Source organism: Alligator sinensis, unplaced genomic scaffold (assembly GCF_000455745.1).
Source record: "Alligator sinensis unplaced genomic scaffold, ASM45574v1 scaffold203_1, whole genome shotgun sequence".
NCBI lineage: Eukaryota > Metazoa > Chordata > Crocodylia > Alligatoridae > Alligator > Alligator sinensis.
Genome location: NW_005841949.1, coordinates 840,337 through 867,277, shown reverse-complemented (window position 1 = coordinate 867,277; position 26,941 = coordinate 840,337). Strand labels below are relative to the sequence as shown.

At 47.0% G+C, this 26,941-nt stretch overlaps 1 protein-coding gene across 1 annotated transcript in view; it reads right to left on the bottom strand.

Annotated features, from left to right (window-relative positions):
* FA2H (fatty acid 2-hydroxylase) overlaps nt 1-26,941 on the bottom strand; it is a 94,544-nt gene that overhangs the window by 20,276 nt on the left and 47,327 nt on the right. Inside the window, exon 4 of the mRNA XM_006020184.2 lies at nt 1,178-1,320. Coding sequence (XP_006020246.2) covers nt 1,178-1,320 — 143 coding nt within the window. The remainder of the gene's footprint in view (nt 1-1,177; nt 1,321-26,941) is intronic.

The following is a 26,941-nucleotide window of genomic DNA, read 5'->3' as shown; positions in this document are numbered from 1 at the left end:
CATTCCTGGGGTAACAGCATACGCACAGACTTACTAGGCCTGTGCAAAGCGGCTAGTATTCACTTTGGATTCAGATTCAGCCGATTCGGGGGACAGTGATTCGAAGCCCCAGGGCTGCTGCAGGAGCACTGGTGAGTTCGGGGTTTTTTTCATTTAAGGGGAGGAAAAAAAAAAGGGGGGGCTGGAGCTGGGGTGGGCAGGGCAACCATGGAGGGATGGGGGCTGGGAGAAGGGGCAGAGGTCAGGGGGCTTGTGACAGAGCCCCCCATGCAGTGGGGGGCAGCAGAAATCACCCCCTGCCTGGCATCACCTGGTGAGTCGGAGTTTTTTGTTTTTGTTTTTTTTTTAAAGCACTAGGAGCTGGGGCAGCCATGGAGGGGGCCTGGGGGAGCAGGCAGGGGACAGGGGCTGGTAGGGGTCCCCCCCATGGTCCCCTCCCCCTTCCTCCAGCCTCCCCTCCTCCGCCCCCTACTTACCAGCTCCAAGTCTGGCTCCAGCTCCCCGCTGCAGCTGGCGGAGACTGCCCAAATCATCGAAGATCTCTGAATCTTTTCCGAAGATTTGGAGAGCTTCAAATTGATTCGGACCTTTTTATTGGTCCCCTGATTTGATTCAGATTTGAAGATTTGGCCACCGAATTGGGTCACATCTCCTCCAAATTGAATCAGTACCTGAAGCTTCGTGCAGCCCTAACTGTTACAGCCTGTCAGCTGACCCACAGCTGTGGAGTGTTATGGGAAAAGGAACATTGGTGGACTATAAAGCAAGTCTCATCCAATATCATTCCTTGACACAGTAATTCTCATTGTAGTACTGACTGGAAGGTGGTAAATGATGGGAGAAAGGTCTTCATGGTTCCAGCAAGACACAGATGTTGAATCACCCATAGGAAACTGTCTTGGTACCAGAGCTCAGTCTAACCTTCAGATTTCAGCACCCTGAATGCCTGCATGCAACAGGTTTCTCCAACCAGAACAGCAGGAGCTGTCAGTGCTATGACAAAAGGTAGATGGGCAGGAAAAGGCCAGCCAGATACAGACTTCCTATCCCTTCCCTGGGGATGCCATCTCTGGTCAATACCTATTCAAAGTTCTATTCTTGGATGCACCAAGCAGCACTTGCCTTGCAGACAGATGAGGCCAGAACAAGCTGCAGTGAGATATCTTCAGACACTTACCAGGCTGTTTTTGAGAAGGACTCTATGATATCTGAGTGGAATAAACGGATGGGTCGATCCACAGGTTGATGCACCCACTCATCATATTTCTCCCCCAGGTGACCCACCTGCCATAGAAGTGGTCTGTGCCAGTCCACAAGATCCTGGGGAGCAGAGAACAAGGTTTAAGGTCTACAATCACATCCCTCATCTATTTTACATTTCATGCCTTGCATAGTGCTTTTCTCTGTGTTACTGACAGAGCCAGCTACCCCTCCCACAGAGAAGACCTGGGTGAGCTAGGTCGTATGTATAGCCTACACATGATAACTTGTCTCTTTTCTAAATGGGAACACCTCAAACTCTTTACTCAGGCTCAAGGTTAAGACTGCTGTATGCTGGGAAGCTTCCCAGTGCTAAGAATCTCAGAGGTTATGCTAAATAAATAAATAAATAAATAAATAAAAGCTAACAGCACACTTTTGAGCATGCGTATGAAACACTTTTTTTAAGTGACAAAAAACATCATGTCACCAGAGATCAAAGCCCCCTTATGGCAGGGCACTGTTTGTGCCTGCCACTTTAAGATCAGAGCCAAACAGCTAGCAGGTGCCAGCTAGCGGCAGTCATTTTAGATTCAGGACTTCTTATATAAGCAGGGCATTTTGCTGCTGGCAGGTTAGGCAGCAACATCATCTGGCTGCAGGGTTGTTGGAACACCCTGGAGGTAAGGGAGGAGCTGTAGGGGATGGTCAGGAGGCTCCTGGTCCTGGGCATGACCAGAACTGCACCCTGCCGGGAGTGGGTGGCCTGGTGGGGCTCTCAGTGGTGCGGGAGCCCCCAGGAAAAGCCAGGCCAGTTACCATCCTGGTGAAAGGTGGGTCGGGGTGTCTTGAGCCCTAGCCCCCACAACTGGGTGGGTCACTGGCTAATAGGGCCAGAAGGCAGACCCTGGAGATAGTGGGGCTAGAGACTCAGACCTGATTGAGAGAGTACCCTCAACTGGTCAATGCTGGGGCCAGGACCAGGCCTGTCGAAAGGGCCAGGGGCCCACTGCAAGGGATGCCCAGAGCTACGAGGGCCTGGGGTTTCTGACTGGCCTTGGAGGTGAGGCCAGGGCCTGTATGGCCAAAGGTCTCAGGGGGACCACACCTGAAAAGGGAAAATAGTTTCAGGGAGCTAGATGGCCTGAATGAAGGCAGGGTAGGCCACCTGAATGGAAGGATCTTGGAGGGGTCCTGATAGGAGGATTCTGGGGCCCAGTGTGGGACCGGTGAGAGTAATTATGGATACCATCTGCAAGGCATGGGCTGCGGTGTAGAGGAGGTACAGAGCTGCAGATAGCGCTCCCTGGCATTGGGGCAGAAAAATGGGCAGTGTCCCGCCTAATTAAGATGGTTAATTAATTAATAACAAGGTGTGGCAGGAGAGAAGGCAGGCGGTTGGCCCAGAAACAGGTGGGCGGGCCAAAGGTAAATCGGCCCTGAGAAGGCCCCCATTACACCCCTCCTCCCCTTGTCCCTTATAGGGTTACACAAGTAGGACCAACTGTCTGCCTTCTACCTTGCAAAGTGGCTCTTCAGTGACCCAGCACAACACAAATGAGTCCACATTTTGTTGCAAGGTAAAGTATCCAAATTCAAGTGTAAAAAGTACCCGGACCAGGAAGCAGATGTGTTGGATGGTGTCAGAGGTGGCTCCTGTAAGCCTGTTTCTGTGGCTTTTCAGAGTTGCCAGTAGGAAATTGGCCAGGCAGATCATATGCCTTTTGGCTGCTCGGTACAGAATAGAGATGGACACTAGGGCTATGCAAAATTTCACCAGCCGTTTTGTTTTGACACTGTTTCAACTCATTTCAAGTTCCAAACAGCGAAATCAAAACCAAATGAACGGCTTCGAAACAGCCTCAAAACAAAACAAGACTAGTCAAAACGCTTTGAAAGTTTCAAGGGTATACTTGGTAGCCGTGTTGGTCTGAGACAAAAAGACACAAAAAAACTAGAACTCTTGGTTCCAAAATGATACCTTTTATTAGACCAACTGGAAAATGGCATCATTTTGGAGCCAAGAGTTCTAGTTTTTTGTATGTTTTTTTCTGGTCTCAGACCAATACAGCTACCATGTTTCAGGGGTGTACTTGGAAGATGCCAAATTTCAGGTGATTTTTGGATTTTAAACTTCACTGCAGAACAACAAGGAAGTTTGTTGGGTTTTTTTTACCTCCCTGCCTGCCATCTGACACCGCCAGGGAAGGAATTCTCCTTGATCAACACATCAAAGAGCTACTCAACGCAGCTCACAGACACTCCCATGGACCCAGAGGGACAGCCTTCCATCTTCAGCTCCCTCTGCACAAAAATGAAGTTTATTTCCTACCTATGGGGACTGTTTACCATCTTCTACCCTCTACACTTTTCCCAGAGCCTGACAAAGGGACTTTGATACTGAAAGCTTGCAGAAAAGGACAATTATCTTGCCATTTTCCAGTTGGTCTAATACAAGGTATCATTTTGAAACCAAGAGTTCTAGTTTTTTGTATGTCTTGAAAGTTTGAAAATGTTTTGAGTTTCAAAGCAGCCAGTCAGGTGGTGGGAGATGGGGGGAGAACCAGGGCTGCGTTCCCGATGTCTCCAGGCTCAGCCACGTGGGAAGCACAGCCCTGGTTCTTGCCACCTCCTGCAGCTGGGGTGCAGGAAGCTGATCACAGCATAGGGGAAGGGAACTGAGCCCCGGCTCAGTCCCCCTCCCCAGTGCTGCAATCAGGCTGGAGAAGGGAACTGAGCTGGATCAGGCTGGGAAAGGCAACTCAGCCCAGCTGGGCTGATTTCCTTTCCCCAGCCCGATCTAGTGCTGGGGAGGAGAACTGAACAATAGGGCTCAGTTCCTTTCCCCGGTCCCAGGTGACAGCACTGGCTTCCCGCCCTCATCTGGCAGGCAGATCGGGGGGGGGAGGCCCTTCAGCCCCTTCAGCCCCTTCAGCCCCAGGAGGACTGGCACAGCCCCAGCAGCCCTCCTGGGGTTGGGGCCCAATCTGCCTGCCAGATGAGAGAGGATATTTCAAGCTTCCCCATTGTAGCGAATGGGCGAAACATCGAAACAGCCTCACTGTTTCGATGACACGAAATGGAACAGCTGTTTCAACTTGAAATTAAATTCGAAACAAAATCCTGTTCCATCGAAACCTCAAAACTCAAATCAAAACAGAACTGTACCATTTTGCACAGCCATAATGTACACCATCTCCCAAGTCCAGAATTCCAAAGAGGATGTTGAGGGCAGCAAGGAACTGCAGCTGAAGGCAGTCCAGGAAAGCATGAAAGAGTCTCCTCCACCTTCTCTTTGCAGGAAGGTCAGGCCACCAGTGCCATTGGATCTCAGAGACAGACTAAGGTGCCTGTGGCCAGGGCCCCATGCAGCAGTGGCCACTGCAGGTCACCAGTTCTTTGGAGATGGGTAGTTTGTACAGGGTGTGCCAGGTCCATGCGCTTGCTCTGGTGTTGATGTCACTAAGTACCACCTCCAAGTCAAGTTGAGACAAGTGGCAAGAACATGAGTATAATGTACTTTGACTGTCCATGTGTACCGCACTTTCTGAGATGGGATCTAGAGGCTCATCCAACCACTGTTCTTGGTGGGCAAAGGGAGGGATAGCAAGGTGCTGGGGCCTGCCACACACATCCTTGTCCACAGCAGGAGAAGCAGGCAGTGATAGAGGGGGGCTGTCTAGCGAGCTACCATCAAGGAAGACTTGTCATGCATAGAGGTCATCTTCTAGCACAGCAAGCACATGTGAAGGGAAGGCAGCTTTTACTTTAGCTAAAAGGCAGAGCACAGGTCCATTCAATTGGCCAAGGCTTTGGCTGAGAGCCAGACAGACTGAGCTGAGTTGAAGAGGTAGGCTTCTGGAGGTGTGGCTCAGTGACCCCAACTGCAAAGTCAAGTTATGGACTAGGGTCTCCTGCATCAGCTCTGGAAATTGCAGATACCTGCCCTGGCTTCTTGGTGGGAGGTAGGCCTGAAAGGCCCAAGCAAGGCTGCAGTAGAAGGGTAGCAGGGCATCCTGACCAAGGTGATCAGAATCCAACAGGAAAAGTTCGGTCCCCCACCTGATACAGAAAAGCAAAGGCTAGCTGTCACTAGGGAAAGCATTGCTCAGTAAAGAGCAGGTGCCAAAGTGCTTGCAAGTGGAAGGTAGCCACTTTGCTCACTAGATAGATTAGCCCCTGACCTCCCTCATAAAACAGACAGCTCAGAGCTGAGCTATGCTCCTACTCAAGTCAATGGAGGCTAAGCCCTTTCACAAATACCACATATAACCCACCTTGGGTAATTGTGGAGGGAAAGCAAGAGTCTGGTGCTTTATCATTTGGGGTACGCACGCTCAAGGTACAAAGAACGAGTCATTGAACATTTGGCTCTATGTGCCACAGTAGTGGTGACGTGTAGGGGGTGCACAGGGGAAAGTGCCAGCCAGTTGGTGGGATCAGCTGCAGGGGGACCCCCCTCAGTGAGATTGGCTGCAGGGGGACCCCCCCAGTCGCTCTCTGGTCACTGGGGCGGGGGGCACATGCCCCCCGTCAACTATGGCAGTACCAGTCGCCCATGTGCCACAGTTTTTCATGTTTGTAGCAGGCAAACTGAGTTATGCTAAGGCTTAGCCATAGTCCAGGCCTTCCCAGAACTAAGCAGAAGATTTGAACAGAGCGCCTTCTGTGGCACTGGGAGATGTGAGTGCTGTGACTGGGCAGTAGGTGAGCAAGGGACAGTAGTTTCCCTATAAGGAATGTTGCTGGCACAGTGCCAGGGGAGTGGTGCACCACATAAGGAATGCTTGGTACAGAGCCAAGGGATTGGACAGTTTATGATGAGAGAAATTACAAAAGTGATGGACAAAGGAACACACGTGTGTTCTGTGTTGCCACCCTGGGGAGACAGGTGCAGCCTTGGATTTCTTGTTTGAATAACGAGGAATCCAGAAACTAACATCCCACACACCCAGCAGAGGATCTGAGGCCAGTTCCACTGAAGGCCGCTGCTGTAATGCCTGAAGGAACTGCTTGCCAGGTCATATTGCAAGGAAGAATACTTGTAATAAGCTTAGGGGTTACTATTAAACGTTTACTTGATACCAATTCGGACAAGAGGCCATGTGAATCTTTGGGTTTTCTGTTGAAAGGAATCCTAGGGGCAACAATGTTTTTGAATGGATTGCCTTGGGAATAGTTTCATGCAGTTACAGGACTCACCAACTTGACACTGTCACTTTTCAACTGCTCCCCTATTGAGTTACACCCGGTTTTTGCTTACAGTTGCCAGTGGCAGAAGGTTCCCAAGAACTGGTCTAATAGATATTCCAAGCAGCTTTATGCATGAGCCTTTTTTTTTTCTAGTTAAGACAGTACAATATCCATCTATTTCTTCTGTAGTCCTCAATTTGTGATGTACTAATGCTTTCCTAAATGGGAGCCCACCTCCATCTCCCCCCTCCCCTTCCAGCAGTGCAATCTCCCACCTCAAACCAGAAGTAATTTCTTGCCTTAACCAACCCTATGATTCTGTTGTCATTCAGTCAAGGCTAAGATGCAGTGCTGGTTTTATCATAATAGGTGGAATGTGGTTACAGATTGCTGCATATCAGGGAAACCAAACAAGACTTCAGTGATATCTCCCACAACTAAAATGTTAGCTGGATAACCTACTGAGCTCACATGCAAACACAGCGGCACCTCAGGGACTTTACAAAGGCTCAAGGTGAAGGCTGCTGTACCATGCTGCTGCTGTGCGTCTCTGCCCCTCCCCTGCCAGCTACCCAGCTGCAGCATGGGTGCAGCTGGAAGCTGCCCAACACCACCGCAGCTCCCTGTCAGCTTGAAACTATGCCCACACTGCAGCTTTGGGGGGCAGGGGAAAGTGGCAGCAGGACAGGTACAGTTTCCAGCTGGCCAGTCCTGGCACGGGTCTTCACCACCCAGCCTTGGCATGGACACAGACAAAGACTTCCAAGCTCCATAAGCTGGATACAGTGGCTCCATGAGCCAGATCTGGCCCACAGGCCAGTAAAGTGTAGCAAAAGCTTTCATAAGCAAAGGGGTTACTTTAAAACCTGTGAAGGGACTGCAGGAAGCAGTTTCCAAATAAAGAGCAGTGATTAGAATACAAAGGGCAGAGGAGAGGAAAAAGGAAGGGGCACTGCTGAGAGAGGCAAGGTGGGTAGGTCACAGGAACAAAAAAAGTTCATCTACTGAGGGACACAGGGGTTAAAAAAGCTAATGCAGGTAATACAGTGGTTGTCAACTGCCGTTATGCATACCCCTAGAGGTACTTAAAAAGGTCCTAGGGGGTACACAGACCTAATGTAGCCAGTAAGTGCCCTGTGTGTGTGCACAGCTGCAGAGCAGCACACAGGTGGCCAGAAGAGTAGCTGGGTCCAGCTGGTAAGTATGTTGTGAGGGAAGGGGCTGGGGGAAGGGGGAGGGGGCAGACTGAAACCCCAGCAGTGGGGGAGGAAGTGTGGTTGGGGCAGTGCAGCCCGTAGTGGCACTGTCCTCCCTCATGCAGATCTGGGGGCACACACTCCCATGCCCTCCCGGGAGTGCACGTAGCTGGAGGAGCAGCCCCAGCCCCACTCCCTCCCCCACTGCTGGGCCAGCCCACCCTGCCTTGCATGCAGATCTGGGGGCACACACTCCCATGCCCTCCCGGGAGTGCACGTAGCTGGAGGAGCAGCCCCAGCCCCACTCCCTCCCTCACCATAGCTGCCTTGATTTGCACCCCACCCCCCCCCCTCCTGCCTTAAAAACAAAAAAAAAATATGAAGGGGTACCTGAACTGGAACTTTGAAAGAGAAGGTGTACACTTGTTAAAAAGGTTGAAAACCCCTGAGGTAATGGGATAAGAAGCTGTAGCCTTAGTTTAGACCATACTGAAAAACACAATCCAGTCTATGGATGATTTCTTGTTCCACAATTTCCTATTCAGTTTCATTTTTAAAGTTTTGTTGTCTAAGAACAACTATCCTGAGGTCAGCCATGGAATGTACAGGGAAATTAAAATGGCAAAGACTTGTGCGTCTTTGTGGAATGAATGTCAGGTTGGTGTCCATTCATTCATACACGTAGGGATTAGGGCTGTGCGAAGCTTCGGGTGCTGATTTGATTTGGAGGAGATTCGGCCCAATTGGTGGCCGAATCTCTGAATCCGAATCAAATCAGGGGACCAGTTAAAAGGTCTGAATTGATTTGAAGTTCTCCAAATCAATTTGGAAAAAAGTCAGAGAGCTTCAGTGATTCGGCCAGTCCCTGCCCGCTGCAGCAGGGAGCTGCACCTGGACTCTGAGCTGGTAAGTAGGGGCCAGGGGAAAAGCCCCCACTCACCAGCTACTGCTGGGTGGGGGGATCCTCGCTGCCCCATGCCACATGTGGGGGGGGGCTTGGCCAGCAGCACCCCAACCCCTACCTGCTCCCCCAACTCCCCCGTGGCTGCCCTGCCCACCCCAGCTCTGGCCCTTTAAGAAGAAGAAAAAAAAGAAAAGAAAAGAAACCCCAAGCTTACTAGATACTGCAGTGGCCTCAGGGCTTTTGGGGGCTCATCCAGAGTCCCCATGCAGCAGGGGACAGTGGGGGGTGGGGGGATCACACCCTGCTGGGCAGCATCCAGTGATTCAGGGCTGCATTTTTTTTTTTTTTTTAAAGGACCGGGAGCTGGGGCAGATGGAGCAGCCATGGGGGGGCTGGAAGAGTGGGCGGGGGTTGGAGGCTCATGGCAGAGCCCCCCATGCAGTGGGGGGGCAGCGGGAGGCAGCAGAGATTGCCCCCTCCTCCCCCCGCTGGGCAGGAGCTAGCGAGTAGGGGCTTTTTTCCCCCAAAGAGCTGGGGCAGGCATTGAGAGTGGATGGGGGATAGGGACTGTGTGATTCAGAGATTCGACTGATTTCGCAGCAGCCGAATCGCCGAATCAGATTTGGCCAGATTGATTTGGGACAGTGATTCGAATAACCAAATCGAATCACTGTCCCCTGAATCGGCTGAATCCAAAGCGAATACTAGCTGTTTTGCACAGGCCTAGTAGGGATCACCTATCGGTCCAATGCCGATAGATGAAGGACACTAAGCAGCTGATGGCATACGTGACATTGATAGAGGTGCAGGTAAATAACATTCAATGTTTATAAACCATATTGTCTGTTCCTGTGATGATATAGTCTGTATTGATGAAGGAGCACAGCAGGCATCTGGGCCCATAGCAAGTCCTGGTGCCTTGGTGAGAACAGGAGTTAGGTCCTGCTGCTAGAGATACACTGTTTGAGGCCAAGGGGCTGACTAAGCTATGGAGCAGCTAATGTGTCCTAGCTACCTTGAGGTGGTTGTCATTTTCCAGGAGGGGTTGGAGGTTAATGATGGGTGCTTACAGATATGAAAAAAAAAAAAAAAAAGAAATAAGCAAAACCCCGTGCTTTACTTTCAGCTCAGTGCACAAAGCATGCCTAGAAGAGGCACTGTGTTAGTTTGACCCAGCTCTCCCAAATGGCTTTTTGCTGCTTTTAACTAATAGCTAATTGAATCAGCTTAGATAAAGCCCCAAAAAGCCCTGTTGAAGTGGCACTGGGGAGATGGGTCAAACTAAGACACTTCCACTTCTGGTAAAGCACTGCTTTTTCCCCCCACATCTGTCAGCACCCCATATGTTTAACGTACTCATGCTGAGGGCTGTAGGTAACAACCAGAAGGGATTCTACTGTCCTTGTCTTAGAGCTGGTATTCTAGCAGTCAGCATAGGGTCCGAGTTTGGCTCTGCTGATTTGAGTGGCTATGGTTTTAGGACTGCATTGTAATGGTAAGAATTTCTGCTCCAGATCCTTAAAGTGTCCATGCTAGCCAGGGGGATCGGAGCAGATACGGTTGCAACATAAAGCTTATCTGTAGATACTGGATCTAGCCGTGGCTTAAGATGAGCTGCTGGCGCGAAGGTGGCTATAGCTGTAGGCTGGTTTTCGATACAATGTGATGGTGATATGGCCATTGCAAACTTTCACCGTGGTGTTCAAGAAATGAATTTGCTGGGCAGGGTATTCCAGAGTCAGGTCTGAAGGAGAAGTGGAAGTTGTTAAATTCCACTGGGACTTTCTTTAGAGATTCCTTCCCATATGTACATATGATGGAGATGTCAATATACCTTAGGTATACCGGGGGGATGAGAGGACAGCTACAGAGGAAATGGACTACAGCAGTTTCTCAACCCGTGGTACACATACCCTTGGGGATATGCGAGACACAAGCAGGGGGTACGCTGGTGATCTTTGCCTGCTCAGGCCGGAAGTTCCGGCCGCCGCCCCTCCTGCTGTGTCCGGTGTGCGGGGCTTTCATTCCCCAGTATCAGTGTGCCAGGGGATAGGGAGGGAGGCCCCGTGCAGGCTGCTTTGCCTCAGGCCGCAGCAAGGAAACTGGAAGTGCTATGGTTGGACTTCCGGTTTTGCTTCTGCTGTGTCAATCAGCAGGGGGTACGTAAGGTACCAAATGTTGAGAACCACTGGACAGTCTGTTATAATCTGTTGGCATACTGGGGGGGCCATACATATGCCCATGATAGTGCTGTTTGTTTGTAGGTATAGGGAGTCCTCAAATATGAAACAGTTGTGCGAGGACAAAGCGGGAGAGTGTGATGGAAACAGAAACAACATCCTTGTAGGAGATCACGTTCTTTATGGTTTGTAATCCATCCTCATGGGAGATGTTGGTGTACAGAGATGTAACATCCATGGTAGCTAATATGATGGTAGCTGGAAGCTTGTCAATATAAACTTGTTTTAGGAAACCTGTAGTGTCTGTCAAATAGTTGGCAGCTCTTATAGCATATGGAAACAATTGAGTCAATGTAGTCAGAAACTTACTTCATGGTAGTGCCATTGCCAGAGACAGTGGGACACCCTGGGTTGGCAGGTTTGTGGATCTTCGGTAATATGTAGAATTTGCCTGACCTCAGCTCCCAGGAGATGGAAGCATTAATCCTCTCCTCTGTTTCCAGAGTTAGCTTCTTTAAGAGTTTGTCTAGCTCTTCCTGGTATTGTGCTATGGGGTCCTCAGTCAGGAATTTGTAGAACTCTGTGTTGGAAAATTTTCTCTCAGCTTCTTGTATGTAAGCTGCTTTATACAAGATAAGTGGCACTCCCCGCCCTTATCGGCTTGTTGTATTATAGTATCAGGGCTGCTTTAAGGCTGAGTATGACTTTCCTTTCCGTAGGAATAAGGCTGTAAGTGTTTTTTTAAGAAAGGTGCTGCTAAAGCAATCGGATGTTCCCCTTCAGGATTCTGGCCAGACCAGTCAGCAACCAGCATGGCTCAGGTACCTCTTCTAGTAACTGTTACTTTGGGATTTTCATAAGGCTAAGGAGAAGGAAGGAGCTGAAAGCAGTAATGCAGGCTTGTAGCTACTGGAAGAAGAGTCTCCCAAATGGACACAAAAGGGCTACTTACGAAGAAAACAAGCTGCAGTGAAATTTACTCTCTCTAGTATAAATAATTATGCTCTTTCTTTATCAGCCCTCATTATTCTTTTTTTTTTTTTAAAGCTACATTTCATTAGAAGGGGAAAAAAGGAGACACCAAGTCTATGTGAAGTTCAAGTAACTTTGGGAACAACAGGAAAGTTCAGAGCTGTGCCTGGAACCTTCATTACTGTTTGCTGCTGTCATGGTCTAATGAAGCCTCTCCAATTGCAAAGAGAGTCCTTATTGTGTGAAAGGTGCCTCTCAAGGCAGCAAGATAAAAATCAGTTTTTTCTTGATTCCATCCTGTGCTTCAGGAAAGATACTGTAATAGCACAGTGGAAGGGTTGTTTGGCAACACAGGATAGAGAACTAGTATGAGAGCAGACTGCCCATGGCTATATATGATTAATGTGGCATTTATGATGCTACCTACTCATGATGATACATCACGGGATCCCTGAACAGATAGATAGGCAAATGAAACAAATCATCATGCCTCAGACAACAGTCCTTTCTGGAGAGCTAAATTTCTCACCAGCACAAGTGTGGCTTTCCTAGACAATAAATAACTTCTGCAGCGTTGTTTTGCTACACAGAAAATACTTGAGATGCATCCACCAACCTTACTTAAACCTTTCCTTAAAATGTTTGTCATGACAGAAGTAGCTCCCTAGAAATCGTAACTGTCCATCTCCTTAGAAACTCCAATTCCTGATGTAAGGAAACAGTTAATGCTTCTGAAAATACTACATGGTTTCTTTCCCTTGTCTTCCTATATTGCAGAGATAGGCTTCATAAAATTCAGATCCAGGAGTTCAACAATCCCTCCCTCAGAGCCTGTAAGAGTTTGGATCCTGGATATAAACTGGGACCCAAATCCCATGTGGAAATAAAAGTTTACCCTAGCACTAAAGCCAGTGTGAACAGACCACATAGATAGGGAAATATGCAGGAGTAAAATACTTCCTTTAGGATAATGTTTAAGAAGGCAGACATCCATACCTAGGATAGTTTGCCAAACACAAGCTTCAATCATGCTACGGTACTGACTGCTTCATGCACTGCAGTTATAGTCGGGTAGCCATAGAGAAATTTCTCACCTTTCTCATACCTTCCAGCCCAACTGGATGAAAAGGACAACAGAAAAACTGGCTATGTAAAACAATAATCTCCCTGGAGAACAGAAAGAGAAATTGCACTATTTGCACAAACTTCTTTGCCTGAACTTTTTCTTTCAGTTTGCAGAGCACAACATAGGCAAAAGCCACATGCAAAAAGTCAAACTAGGTGGTCTTAAAGGGGAGTGTTGTTCCTCCCATTCCATCCTCCCCTTTCTAAATCATGTGTTCACACAGATGCAACAAAACCAAGAGAGATTTTAAAATCCAAACATCACAAGTTGAGATCCAATTTGCATTTTCTAGCCTGTGCCTGAAGTGCACACCCCTGGGGAGCAGAAAAGGACAGCGACTGGGGCAAACAATGACAAGGTGCAGGCAAGAAATATATGACACTCTAGGAGGCCCAGCTAAGAGCTCAACTCAGAGAAGCAGTGTCTGAGTGGAGAATGGCACTAGCTGCTTGGAATTGAGCGTTCTGTTAAAGCAAAGGGAAATGGCATTTAAAATGTAGACAGTCTTGGATCTGTCAGGATAAGACAACTGTGTCATTCTTCCATTGAGAGCTGTTGCATCAGGGTGCTTTTACTGCAACCATGTTTGCACCTCCTTTACCCAGAAACTTTAATGGAACAGTCTATTATTCTTGACTCTGCTTTAGCAGTAATTCCTTTCAGCCATGCAGCTTTTGAAGGAACATTAAAACACAGCAAATGTTTGGTTCTGCTTTGTGGTAATTACAAATGAAAATGAAAACCTGCATGCACTTAGAAATAGATACTTGGCTCCCAGGATCTGGTTGGGCTGAAGCATGTAGAGTCCTGACAGTAATCCAATTCTTTTCCCAACAAGATCCCTCCAGGGCTCTGTCAGCTAGGCTTATTATAAAATGGTTGTTATAAACAGAGATGCCAAAACCCTTTGTTTGGAAGTTGCAGTGGACTCCCTGTGAATGTATGCAGGGTCCTGGGCAGGAACTGGTCAGTGTCACAACAGGGAGTTACAGCTATGCACACTCATTTCCTAGCCTGGAGGCAGGTTAAAATGCTGCTGTGTTGCTCAAGCCCCACCTTTAAGTTGCAAAACCAAGTAGTTTCTACTCTGGTTTGGCTGGGTAAGTTTCTGACCTAGATGTCTAAATGGAACCCGTCACTTCGAAAGAAAATCAATCAGCATGGACTTGCAAAGCCCTGTCACTCCAAGAAGCACAAGTTAGGCACTGTTGTCTTACTTCAGAACCCTTTATTTGGGAATGGATGGCTGTATCATTCAAATTTTGTTTTCATACTTAAGTTCTTCCACTGTCCTACCCAGTAGCATAACTAAGTGTGGGCAAGAGGGGCACTCATCTCTGGTACCAAGTTCGGAGGGGCATTGGCACCGGTCCCCAGCCTGACAGAGTCTGCACCGCAGCAGCAGGAGCAGCCCTATACCTTACTCACGCTGGGAACTCCTGAAGAGTCCTGGCTGCTGTTGCTGCTTGAAGAGCAACAGCCAGGCTGGGCACAGCATGTGATGGTGGCAGCAGTAGCTCAGCCAAGGACTGTTGAGGAGTTCCTAGCATGGGTACATGGGTAAGCCTGCTTCATCCCCTCTACCCTGACTCTCAGAACCCGGGGGTGGGGACACGACACTTGCAGGCAGCTGAGTGGGTGGAAGGTGGTCAGGAGCTAGAGCCATCCAGTTGCAGCCCCCATCTGGCATGGTGGTGGTGGCAGAGGAGGAACTACTGGAGGTGAGGGAGCTGAGCCACACCCAGACAGCTGCAGTAGCAGCAGTATGAGCAGTCCCACCTGGAAGCTGTGTGTGCTGGGAGTGTGGGTGTGTGTGGGAGTGTGGCACTGGCTGCCCTGGGTGGTCAGTCCCATGTGGAGAACCAGAAAAGGAGCTGCAGGCCACAGGGAGGGGTAAGGGGGGCATGGACAGCACCCCTACTGCCTGGGTGAGCTCTGCTACATGCACCCTCTGCCCCCATCACCCCTCCCTCCCCACACCCCATACCCCTAGGTTCCCAGGACCTAACGTAAAGGCAGCAGCTCCTGCACATATCCCCCCATCCCCAATATGCAAGAGTAAGACTTTATTTTGAGCTGTTATGCAATTGCCCCTATATACACTACTCAAAAAAACAAATTAGGAAAAAAATATTTTTTGAAATAAAATTAAAATGTTATAGCAGATGTTTGATTTTTAAGTATACAATTTGTTTTTTATCTATAATTTGTTAAAATGATATCTTCTAAAAGATTTTAGGAGTGTGACCCTTGACAGCTCACCAAAACTCATGAAGTGGCCCTTTAGCTGAAATAATTGCCCACCCCTGCCTCGGGGGCTGCTGCCTGTGTGACCTTTCCCCCTTTTCTGGGAATCACTGCCAGTGTTAGGACTATGAGGGCCTGGTTTTTCATCTTCCAGACCAATGCTTCCTCAGTAAATCTTCCTCCCTACAGTCAGATCTCTGCGTGCTGAGACACACAGTCAAATCATGGATATACACAGGGCCTTATATTTGCTCTGAAGAATCCACCTTTTCCTCATTCACATGAATCTGGCAGAGAAGACACTTCTATCACAAAAGTTCAAATACTTCTTCCTCTTCTCTCTGTCAATGCCCCATGCAAGAATGTGGTTCAACTACATTGTTACCTCCACATCACTTGCAGGGAGGACTCCACAGCTTTGGCCGTTTCATCATTTTATTGAAGGAAGTTTAACTCTGTTTTCAATTGGTTGAGCCCACACAACCTCTTCTCTTCCCTGAAGGCCAAAGTACTACAAGGGCCATCAGAGAGCAGGGGCATTTATTTAGACAAATACAAAGAGGACATTAGAAGCTGTACAGAGCTATGGTAGGAATGCTAAAAAAAGGAGAATCTTTTTTATTAGTGGAGAAGAGGCTTTGCTGCCTACTAAGCAGAATACTTTGGTAAAAAGCAAGAGGAGAATGACAGAGAGGGAAAGAAGGACTCTTAGTAGTGGCAATTTCTGTTTGCTTTTAATTTTATTTATCAGAATTATGCTCCACTTTAGATAAATCACAGCCAGCTCCCCAAATTTTCAGGATTATTTCTAGCCACAATGTCTGTGCTAAATGTAAGCAGTGGGAGTGAGAGCTCCTCACTCACCACCTCCTTAGGCTGCTGGGTGGGGAGTTTTCCCTACCTGTAACCATTCACCCCTGTTTACCCTTTTCATTTTGCCGTACTACTCTGAATAGGAAGTACTGGAATTACAAAGACCTGTAGAAGACAGAAATGTACTTGAAAGCTTATCTAAGTCCATTCCAACCATGCAGCTGGTCCAATAAATGGTATCACCCACAAAAATCTTTGCTTCTCACAAAGACCTACACGTTCTTTGAAGTCTTCCACCACAGTAAGGACTACCAAGCTCAATGCCCTACTTCCACGTACATCAACCTCCATGCTACATGTAAGCTGTGCAGGAGATATTTTGAGAAGCCAGATATTACCTCTTCAGTTCAGAGTTGTACCAACAGGTTCTCATAGCTAGAGAGAGACTTCTGCCCTGTTGCTCTAGCTGACTGCTTGTTTACCTGGGGATGCTGGGACATTACGACACTTGTCATGAATGGATATTTGAAGTTGTAGGATGTACGTATCGTGTTGAACAAATCTGTGTGTCCAGCCCTGGTTATAACCAGGATACATATGTGCACACGGAAACAGAAATACTGTCAGAGTGAGAAAAAAGTGGTGTGGAAGCTAAGGGAAAAAAAGAGTGCCAAAATGAATGTGAATCAAAGAATAAGAGACATCTCCCTGCAAATAGAGAGGGAACAGTAGGACTATCTGAATAATTAATTTTGGGTTGAAGGCCAAGCCAGAAATATTTGTTTTGAGTTCATTCAAATAGCTTTTCATTTTCAGCTGAAATGCAAGGGCGGGGGTGGGGAAGTGTTTCAGGTCAAAACTAAAATGATTTGGTTCACTCAACATTTCTTGTTTTAGTTTCGGAAGGTGCCTACTACTTTTTCCCCCTCAAAGTGAACTTCATTTTAGCACCAAAAATGACTTTGAAATGGAAAGTTGAACTGCTTGGATATTTTTGTAATCTCTCCATTTTTTTTTTTTGAGCAAAATTATTCAAGTTGGCCAGTATTTTGGTTATCTGATATTTTTAGCTGCTGAAAAAAGATTTCCTGAAGAAAAATGCTGTTCAGGTCTAGGAGATAAACACAGGAAATTCAGATTGTGGAGAATTGTTGTGCACACATTTAATGCCTTCAGGAGAAAGCATTAAGACAGGGGTGAGCAAAATGGCAGAGTCCAACCACTGGCCAGATCTATTTCCCAGCAGCCCCTGCCCATGCCACTCCAGCTGGTTTCCATGGAAACCCCAGGATTGGCGGGACTGTGACAGCACAGGGTCATCATGGCCCCGTGCTCTCAGAGTCTCCACGGAGAACAGCTCCAGCAGCACTAGCAGGGCACACACCTGGGTAGGGAGCTGCATCCAAGGCCAGGGCCCTGCAGAGATGACAGCATGGGCTGGAGCTGGGGCAGAGCCACGATCCACTACCTGCACGCTCCTGCCCACAGAACCCGCACTTGTTGCAGGGGCAAGCGGGCAGTGGATCATGGCTCTGCCCTGGATCCGGCCCACACTGTCGCTGCCACAAGATCCTGGCCCTGGCCCCAGATGCAGCTCCATGCTGAGCCACACACCCTGTCAGCAACACTTGGACCAGTCTCCATGGAGACCATGGGAGCAAGGGGCCATGACGGCCCCATGCTGTCATGGCTCTGTCACTCCTAGGGTCTCCATGGAGACCAGCCAGAGCAGTGCAGGCAGGGGCTGCTGGGAAATGAAGTCCACTGCAGGCCCAATCCACCCCATGGGCCAGACTGCCCACACCAGCATTACGAGATGTTTGCATACTCCAAATCTCATCAACAATTGTTAACAAAACTAAAACTACACTCACACAGCCTCCAGTCTAGAGCAAAGGCCAGACACCTATGGCTCGCAGGCCAGATCCAACCCATAAAGCTTTCTGATCCAACCCATGGACATAGGGCTTTGGCAGCACGTGACAATGGGGATCCTCCTGCATCGCCCTGCAGCACAATGTGAAGATTGTGAAGGAGACTTGTTCTGCTCCCTGCTTGGCTGAAGCAGTAGATTCCAGCAAGTGACATACTGTCTCCCAGGGGGTGGAAAGTGACAAGCACCTTGGGATGCTGAAGGACCATTCTGTGGCTTCTCTCAGAAGAGAGCACATGCAAATATTTGCTCTCCCAGGAGTGATTTAACTGTGGTTGTTTTCCAGTTATTTTTCTCTTGGAGCAACCATTTTTGCTCTGGGAGAAAATCCTGAAATTCTGCACACCAGTGGTTTCTCCTGGAAGAGTTGCTGCTCTCCCAGAAGAAACTGAATATCTGAACGTAGCCTCAGTTGACTGCATGGAAATTTGTAGACACACTAGACAAAAACCATTTCCAAACTTTATAGGTCCCCAGACTAGTTGGTATTGAGCCATATTCCTGCATGGCCCAAAGTATGAAGGGACTAATTGCCTAGCCCAAGAGTATATTTGCAATATTTATAGTGGCAGATAGTAATATGGTTCAACAACACAGTATACCAACTGCATTGGAACAGCCAAGCTAAGACAATGCCCAGTGTTTTTCTACCTGGTTATGCTAGTTCTTTGGTTTTCTATTATCCTATTGTATTAAGTAACCTGCTCCTCCTCCTATTCCAGCCCCTAAAAGAAATCTCTCTCAATGGACAAGTTGTGAAGTGGCTGAGCCACAAACCAAAAACAATTGGCCATTACACACAAAGAAACTATTAACCCACTGCTCCCTACCACCGGTACATACCTTCTCCCCACACAGGAAAAAGACCTGGAAGTGACCTCCTAGCAGGAGACTCAACTTTGACCTATAAGTACCCATAGCAAATCTCATTCATAACCTTAGAGCAATCCTAAATTTCAGTCCAGGGATTTTTCTTACCCTTACTGCTTTTGCTGAGAGGCTGTTGCAGAAGCTTCACTGTTCGCTTGCTTCGGAATCTTCTTTTCTTTGTAGCTGAACTTTATTCAGGATCTATTCACACCCATTTGTTCATGGGGCAACAATGTTCTTTAGCATCATAGCTCCTCTTCCTGCGTTTTGTTTCTCTCAAATGTATTGCTATAGGCAGCAATCCTATTTCATTTCATCTTTCATTTTGCCAAGCTACCAAGTCAAGCTCTTCCCCATCTCCTCTGCTAGGACAGGCTGTCCCCCTGCTCACTGTAGTACAAGAAACTTTCCTCAACTGTGAGTTTATCTTTTTAAAAGATCAGTGACCAGAAGTGTTTTTTGACTGAAGAAACAAGTTATGGCCTGCATAAAACAAAAATGAGTTTGTATAATTCCTCCCATCTCCCCACCCCTAGTCTCAACACTGACCACTCTGCGCAGCCATTCATAAACATGCCCCATCTGTCCAAGTGTTTGACTGGAAGCTCAGGCTCCTCATCTGCCTCCTACCTCCCCCACCCCACATAACTCCTTGACCTCCTCCCAAGAGTAACATCCAGTTTTCCTGACCTATTTATCAAGGTGTTATTATAGTTTTTCTGGCAGTGTGGGAAATGATTCTTTACTTCAACTGATGGATAAACAGCTGGCAGTCCCTTCTCCTAGTCCTAACTAGAGATGCGAAGGCCCAGAAAAAAACCCAGAAAAGTTTTGGGGAAAAAAGTGGAGGTTTTTTCCATTTTTTCTCCCAAGGACTTTTTTTGTTTTTTCCCAAAAAATTGGAAAAACGGAAATTTTTTGGAAAAATTAAAAAGAAAACCTTTTGTGAAATATTTTCTTTTAGAATGATGAATAAAATGTTTAAGACAAGGTGTTCATATATTGCCACCCTTTACTCCCCCAAAATGTATTCTAATAACTATGTAATAGGAAGACTTTTATGTAAGACTGCCTACAGTATCAGATCATTACAATTCCTGTACACCGAGGACAAGCAGTACAGTACAACTCTCAAATGCAAGAGCAAGATGCAGGGGGAATTGCCATTTTCGCCAGAGAAGAAAGAAGGATTCAGTGTCTTCTTTGCTTGTGGACTTCCTCTATTGCTGACTTTTGATCAAGAGGTTGGTGGATCTGCTCCTGTCCTCCTGACTAGGCCTCAAAGGACAGGGAGTGGACACTGCCAGCAGCATCCATTCATTCCTATAGATTAGAAACAAGGAGCTTATTGCCCTGCTTGCTCAAAAGCCTCCGGAGAGGAGACAGAGCAAGTCTAAAGGTTTTGGTGTTGGAAGGAACCTGCCTCCTCCTGGCCCTGTAACCTTGAGATCCACAGAAGTACAGAAGCAGCACAAAGGAGCTGAAAGAAAGTATACTTCTTTATTGAAAGATAAGAATTTAAATTTCTCTGAATTCAGTATATTAAACTATATTTTAGCTGCATTAGTATATTTTCATAACCTATGTAATTCATAATTGAATTCCTACTAATCTGATGTTTTGTGACAAATCACCCAACCTTAGCAAGGTGAGGCCTGCAGGGCAGGGAAGTTGTTCACAAGTAACTCTGGAGGCGGCCTCTTCTCCATCCATTACTAAATTTGTACATGCTGTAGTTAAGTGTTTACAAATGCAAGCTAGCCACTAAATTACATATTTCTTTTTTCTCCCTCAGCAAAATGGTGCGACCAACTTCTAGCATATGGAAGCATTTCCACACTGCAAGTAGTTCTGAGAAAAAAAAATGTGATTTCCAAATACTGTCAAATGAAATATGCATTTCCAAATGCTACCAGGATGACCAAACACATCTTTGTATGTAAGAAGTGTCCTGCAGACATTAAAAAATTCTTCATGGATGTAAGTGAGGAGAAAGTAGATCACGATGATGAAGGTGTAAGTAGCTCTTTCCAACGTCCTTGATCCAGAAGTCGTCCTATTGCTGCTGCAGCTGCTGCTGCTGCTGCTTCTTCTATAACATCAGCATCGCATAGGGTTGCCCAATCAACATCCTCAAGTAACCAAATATTGCAACCAACTGTATACAAAAGACTCTCAATAGCTTAATTTGTAGACAAGATGACACCTGAAGATCAGGAAAAAATTGACCAAGCTCTTGCAAGAGCAATATAATTTTCTGGGGTACCATTGTCAATAACTGAAAATGCATACTGGCAGGAAGCTTTTAAATTACTAAGACCATTATACTGTTTGCCCAGCAGACATTATCTGAGCAAGCCTCTTTTAGAGTCAGAATATAAACATGTAATGCAATCCAAGGAAAAAAAAATCAGTGAAGCACTGTTTTGCAGTACTTGTAGGTGGATGGACAAATGTGTGGGGAGAAGGAATCATAAACTTTGTGATAACAACACCTCAACCAGTTTTTTACAGAAGCACTGAAACAGGAGAGAACAGGCATACTGCAGAGTATATCAGTAGTAAAATATGTGAAGTCCTACAGAAGATTGGAAGTGGTAAGTTATTTGCTTTGCTGACTGACAAAGCAAGTAACATGAAAGCGGAATGGGAGATCATAAATATTAAATATCCACATACTACTGCAATAGGATGTACATCCCATGGGCTAAACTTTCTTCTTAATGACATCATGAAGTTGAACGCTCTGCAAAAGTTCTATAGAAGAGCAAAAGAAGTTATAAAACATGTAAAAGCTACTCATACTGTAACTGCAGTCTTTAAGAAGCAGGAAGAAAAGAATGTCACTATTTTATTCTTCAGACAAGGTTCTTTGGGTGAATCTGATATCTTTTATTAGACCAACTTAAGTTGGTCTAATAAAAGATATCAGATTCACCCAAAGAACCTTGTCTGAAGAATAAAATAGTGACACTCAAACTCTGTAGTAAAACTAGACGGGCTGGAATGGTGATCTCATTTGAAAGTTTACTAAAAAACAAAGAAGCTCTTCAAGAAACAGTAATAATTGAGAAGCCTAAAGCACCCAGAAGTATAAGGAACGATGTACTTGATGAAGATGTCTTCTAGGTTCAGCTGCAGAACTCCCTGAAGATTTTAAAGCCAGTTTCTTCAGCAATCGCTGCATCTGGATCAGCCAGTGCACTTTTGTCAGTTATTCCTTACCAAATGGCCCAGATAGATTCTCAAAAACAGTTGATTTTAAGTGCATCTCTGCTTACAAGTACAGAAGAAAGAAAGGTGAAAGACTTTATTAAGAGAGGGGAAGAATTTTGTTGTCAATCAATTCATGCTGCAAATCTCTTGAATCCAAGATTCAAAGGCAGAAATGTTAGTGATGATAGCACTGCTACTGCATTTGACTGGATTACAAAACAAGCAACACAGTTAGGACTTGATGTTGGAAAGGTACTTTCAAATGTTGCAGACTACTGAACATCTTCAGGTATTTGGTCCAGGAATGCAGTCTGGGACTCTGTCAAGCATATCCCTCCTGCAACATTGGTGGCAAGGCCTTTGCATGACACAGCCTTTGACTCTTCTTGCTGCGTGCCTGCTTCATATTCCTCCATCTTCTGCAGCATGTGAAAGAAACTGCTCTGTTTGGAAATACTCTCACCAAATCAAGAAATAAACTAACATGTCTCAATCTGGGCAAAACTTCAGTTTTTAGAAGTCCATGAAGTTGACAAAAAATGAAGGATCAGAAGCAGCAGAACCTGCTGATCATGATAGCTCAGAAAACGAGACTGATTAGACAACGTTTCATGTAGCAAAATTTGTATTCAACATGTCTTGGGTTTTTTCGCCCCTTTTTTCCCTCAGCTCTTTTTCTAAAAATGAGTGCTTTCTGTATCTGCTTGACACTGTGGAGGAGACTAAGTCCAGAATACATAACAACTTTCTTTGTTTTACTATAATGATGATGGTTTCTTCTATTTTCACCTTTAATTTTTGCCTGCTTCTCATAAACTGACAAAAACTAAGAGATGCTAGGTTCCTTAGAGTTCAGCAGCTTGTAGCTCCATTTATAACAAAAATTAAAAACATTTCAAAATAAATTCAATTAGTAAATTTGTAATTATTGTCTGAATAAACTATACTTCTAATGTAATAAATATAGCAAACATGATAATTTTATGAGCAAACAAAGTTATACATAATACATTTTATGTTCTTAAAGTAGCAAAGTGAATTTAGATCTGTAAAGGGTGCTAAGAAAATAAGTATTGCATATATTTCAATTTTCCCCAAAATGTCTGTTTTTTTCCAGAAAAAAAAAACCCAGAAAGAAACCAGTTTTTTTTCCATGGCTTCAAAATTTTTGGAAATTTTACATCTCTGTCCTAACAAGGTGCTCACAGCTTCCCTGGCTAGCTTGGGATCCTGGTGGGAACAGGGAGCAAAAAACAAGTGAACCATGCAGAAACAGAAGTTTCTGGCCTTATTTAAAGCCAAAATAGACAAAAGCTCTGTTCTTTTTAGGGCAGCAGGAGGGTAAGCTACAAAAGGGCACATCTATTTTGTCCTTTAGGACCAGAAAAGGATACATCTACTAAGAATTTTGGGGTGTTTTTAAATCCCCCAGACAGAGAGAGACAGTCTACTAAGTGCCACTGCTGTGCCAAAGTATTGAATACACACACCACCTATCTGGAAGGACATGCTAGGTGACATTTTGTTTGATCTCTCTCTCTCTCTCTCTCTCTCTCTCTCTCTCTCAACCCCCACGTTATTTGGATTTGACTTGCCACATAAAAGCACTTAATTTTAATTTTGAAACAAAAAGACGAAATGTCAAGAGCAGAATGCTTTGACAACTTCAGAAAGTGATATTATCAACATTTGAATTTGCAACCTTTGCATTTTGATAAAAATAGGTTTTTGTTGCAAATTTGTCACTGAAACATTTTGAAGTAGATGTATTTGTACCATCCATGGGGCACTCTGGTTCAATGTGTCCAAGTGAGTCTGCAGAGATGCAGTCTTGTCTGTCTGTCCTTTTGAAACATGAAGACTGTTCCCATCTGTGCAACTGGCTGATCCTCAGCAAGGGAGATAGCCATATTACATATATTTTTAAATTGGTCTGAACCTTGTTCCTGGGATGGCAAACGGGAAATGTCATTCTACATGTAGTAGGGGAGGATCACTTAAAATTTACCATAGTTGTTCATTGCTGTTTCCACTAGAGAAGGCATTTCAGGGGTCTGTGGGCTCAAAGCAAACTGAGTGCCTAAGGCAGAGGAGCCACATTATTTACGTAAAGTAAAAAAGAAATAAAGTTGACTTTGTAGCATGCAACATGTTGGCTACCCCTGGGTACAGTGTGCTACTGCCAGTAAAATCACGCCCTACTTGTTACTCTTGCCTTATATATGCATTGTCACCCAGGTGTGGAGAACTGATCCATCCATTCTCTGAGGGAGGGCAGGGCAAGTTGCCTCAGTTATGCACACTTACTTACTGTAGAGCCACCTATCAATCTGAGATAATACTCATAGCAAAGAATAATAGCAGCTTCTGCTTGGTAAATAGTTGGGTGTCAGAAACTTCCATAAAATTGCATGGTGCCAGAAAACTATCCTGCTTTTGCTAAACAGAGCACTGTGAATATTTAAGTCCCAGTGAAATACTTAGTAATGTCACAGAAGTCAAGGTGAACAGGACATGGACACCTGCCAAAGGTGCATTATCACCTTTGCAGCAGCTGACTTTGGAGTAGGTGGTTGTGGAGGACAGGAAACTAACTGCATATTAACCACATGCTTATCAAAAAAAAGAATAGCTGTACCTGTGTACAACTTGATTGTTACTTGGCCAGGTTAGTCATTCTTCACCATACATCCTATAAATTTCATAGGCACACATTCCCAGTGGTAATGCTGGTATGCAACAGGAAGGAATACTTTGCATGGTAAAAGTTACTTCCTTGGAGGATAGGAAATGTGCATACTGCTGAGGAGAAAAATCATGGCCATCATTCCCTTGCCTATCTAACTAGCCTCTAGCAGTGAAACCTGAGTTACATACAAGCCATCTTGAACTCTGTCTGCAACATTTTGGGCACAGAGAACCTAGAGGAAACAAGCTAGAGGAACTGGCCCTCCCACTAAGCAAAAAGCAACATGATCTCATAGGGATTAGGGAGACCTGCGGGACTCCACCTGTGACTAGACCACAAGCATGGGGGATATACCCTGTATAGGGGGGATTGTGTTGGGAAGAAAGGCGAAGCAGTTGCTCTCTATGTGAAGGAACATTACACCTCCTTAGAAGTGAAGATTGGGAACAAAGAAGGGTGACTTGAGACCCCCTGGGTCAAGATACGGGGAGAACACAGGGAAGGGGATTTGACCGTAGGAGTTACAGACAGAGCCATCCTTAGGAGTGTGCGGGACCCAGAGCATATCAGCCTGCGCAGGGCCCAGGAGTGAGGTGCATAGGTGGAGGAAGAAAAAATAAATTTGCGGGGGCTGAACTCCCGCCCCCCCACCATTGAGAAGTCTGTGGGGGGAGGAGAAAGGGCCATGGGGGAAGGGGGTGGAAGCAGCATTGCCCAGTGCCATGCCAGTCCTGGCTGCACCAGCCCTGGCCCCAGCCCTGGCTCCAGCCCTGGCTGCATCCTGGCCCTGGCCACACCAGTCCCAGCCCTGGTTCCGGCTGGCTCCCTGCACCAGACCCAGCTGCGCACTGCCGGGGTGGGGGCCCAGAGTCAGGGGCTGGAGCAGGGCCAGCCTTGGCTGCACCGCTGGGCTGGAGGGCTCCTTGCCTCCATGCCTCCCTGCTGCCGCGGCTTTGAAAGCAGCGGGCGCCATCATGTATGTCCCATCACTGGGTTAGCAGGGCAGCAAGGCACATGGTGCCGCACCTGCGGCCCGCTTGCCCTGTGCAAAGATCGGGGGCCACATGCTCCCCTGCCCCCTTGGCTGCCTGGCACCACGCTTCTGGAGGGGCCACCGGGCTCAGACTGTCCCATGACCTGGCCCTGTTGGAGCCCAATTCCCCATAACTAGGGCCCCGGCCAAGCCGGTTGTGGGACAGTCAGAGCCCAGTGGCTTGTCCACGGGGGGGCCCAGGGAAGTCAGGAGTGGGGGTAGAACTCCCACCTCCCCTTGGCTCCCCACGGTGCATGCAGCAGTGGGAGACGCCCGCCTGTGACCCTGGATGAACCGCCAGGCTCCAACGGTTCCACAACCTGGCCCGGCCAAGGCCCCAGTCACGGTGAATGGGGCCCTGGCCAGACCAGGTTGTGGGACAATCCCGATTGTGCTGCAGGGAGGGGGCAGGGGTGAATGATTCACCCTTCCCCTACCCCACTCTCCCCCTCACTGTGGGGGTCTTGATCTGCTCACCTCCTTCCCCAAGCCCAGGGTGATAAAGAAGATTGAAAGAAACTTACCTGCCTGCGTGCAGCTGGGCCAGCTGTGGTACTGGCTGTGAGTGAAGGGTAGCTGAGCATCCCACCCCTCCCCACCACTGCAGGAGCCTGCGCACAGCATAGGGCTATGCCTGCTGCTGCCCTCCATTTGGGGTGGCTGAGCCCCGCTATCCCCCACTTCCACCACCAATGGTCCATGGTGGCTATGGCAGGGCCTGCATGGCACTGTCCATGGGGCCTGGGGCAGTCGCCCCGATTTGCCCGCCCTGGGACGGCCCTGATGACAGACGTCCAAACCAAGAGGAACGGGTCGATCAGGAATTCTCTGGAGAACTGGCAGAGGCTGCATGTTCTCGGAGCATGGTCATCATGGAGTGACTTCAATTACCCAGACATCTTTTGGGATGAGCCCTCAGTCAGATCTGATCACTCACGAAGCTTCCTCGCTTGTGTTGAGGAGCTCTATCTAACTCAAGAAGCCTATGGACCAACCAGGGGCAAGGCACTCCTAAACTTGGTTCTGGCCAAAGGGAACAAACTAGTGAGCAACCTGAAGATTGAAGGGAAACTGGGCAACAGTGACCATGAGATGATCACTTTCTCCATCCACTCTAAGTCAGGGAAATTAGCCAGTAGGAAAGAAATCCTTGATTTTAGGAAAGCTAACTTCCACAAGCTTAGGAGTTTGGTTGGTGAGGCCTTGTGGGGCCATGGTCTGATGAGGAAGGGAGTACAAGTAGAGTGGTCATTCTTCAAGGAAGCTATCCTAAAAGTTCAAAGGAAGTCCATTCCCTTTCATAAGAAAGGCAGCAAAACAGCTGGGAGACCCTCCTGGCTCAATAAGGAAGTCATGGACCTCCTGAAAT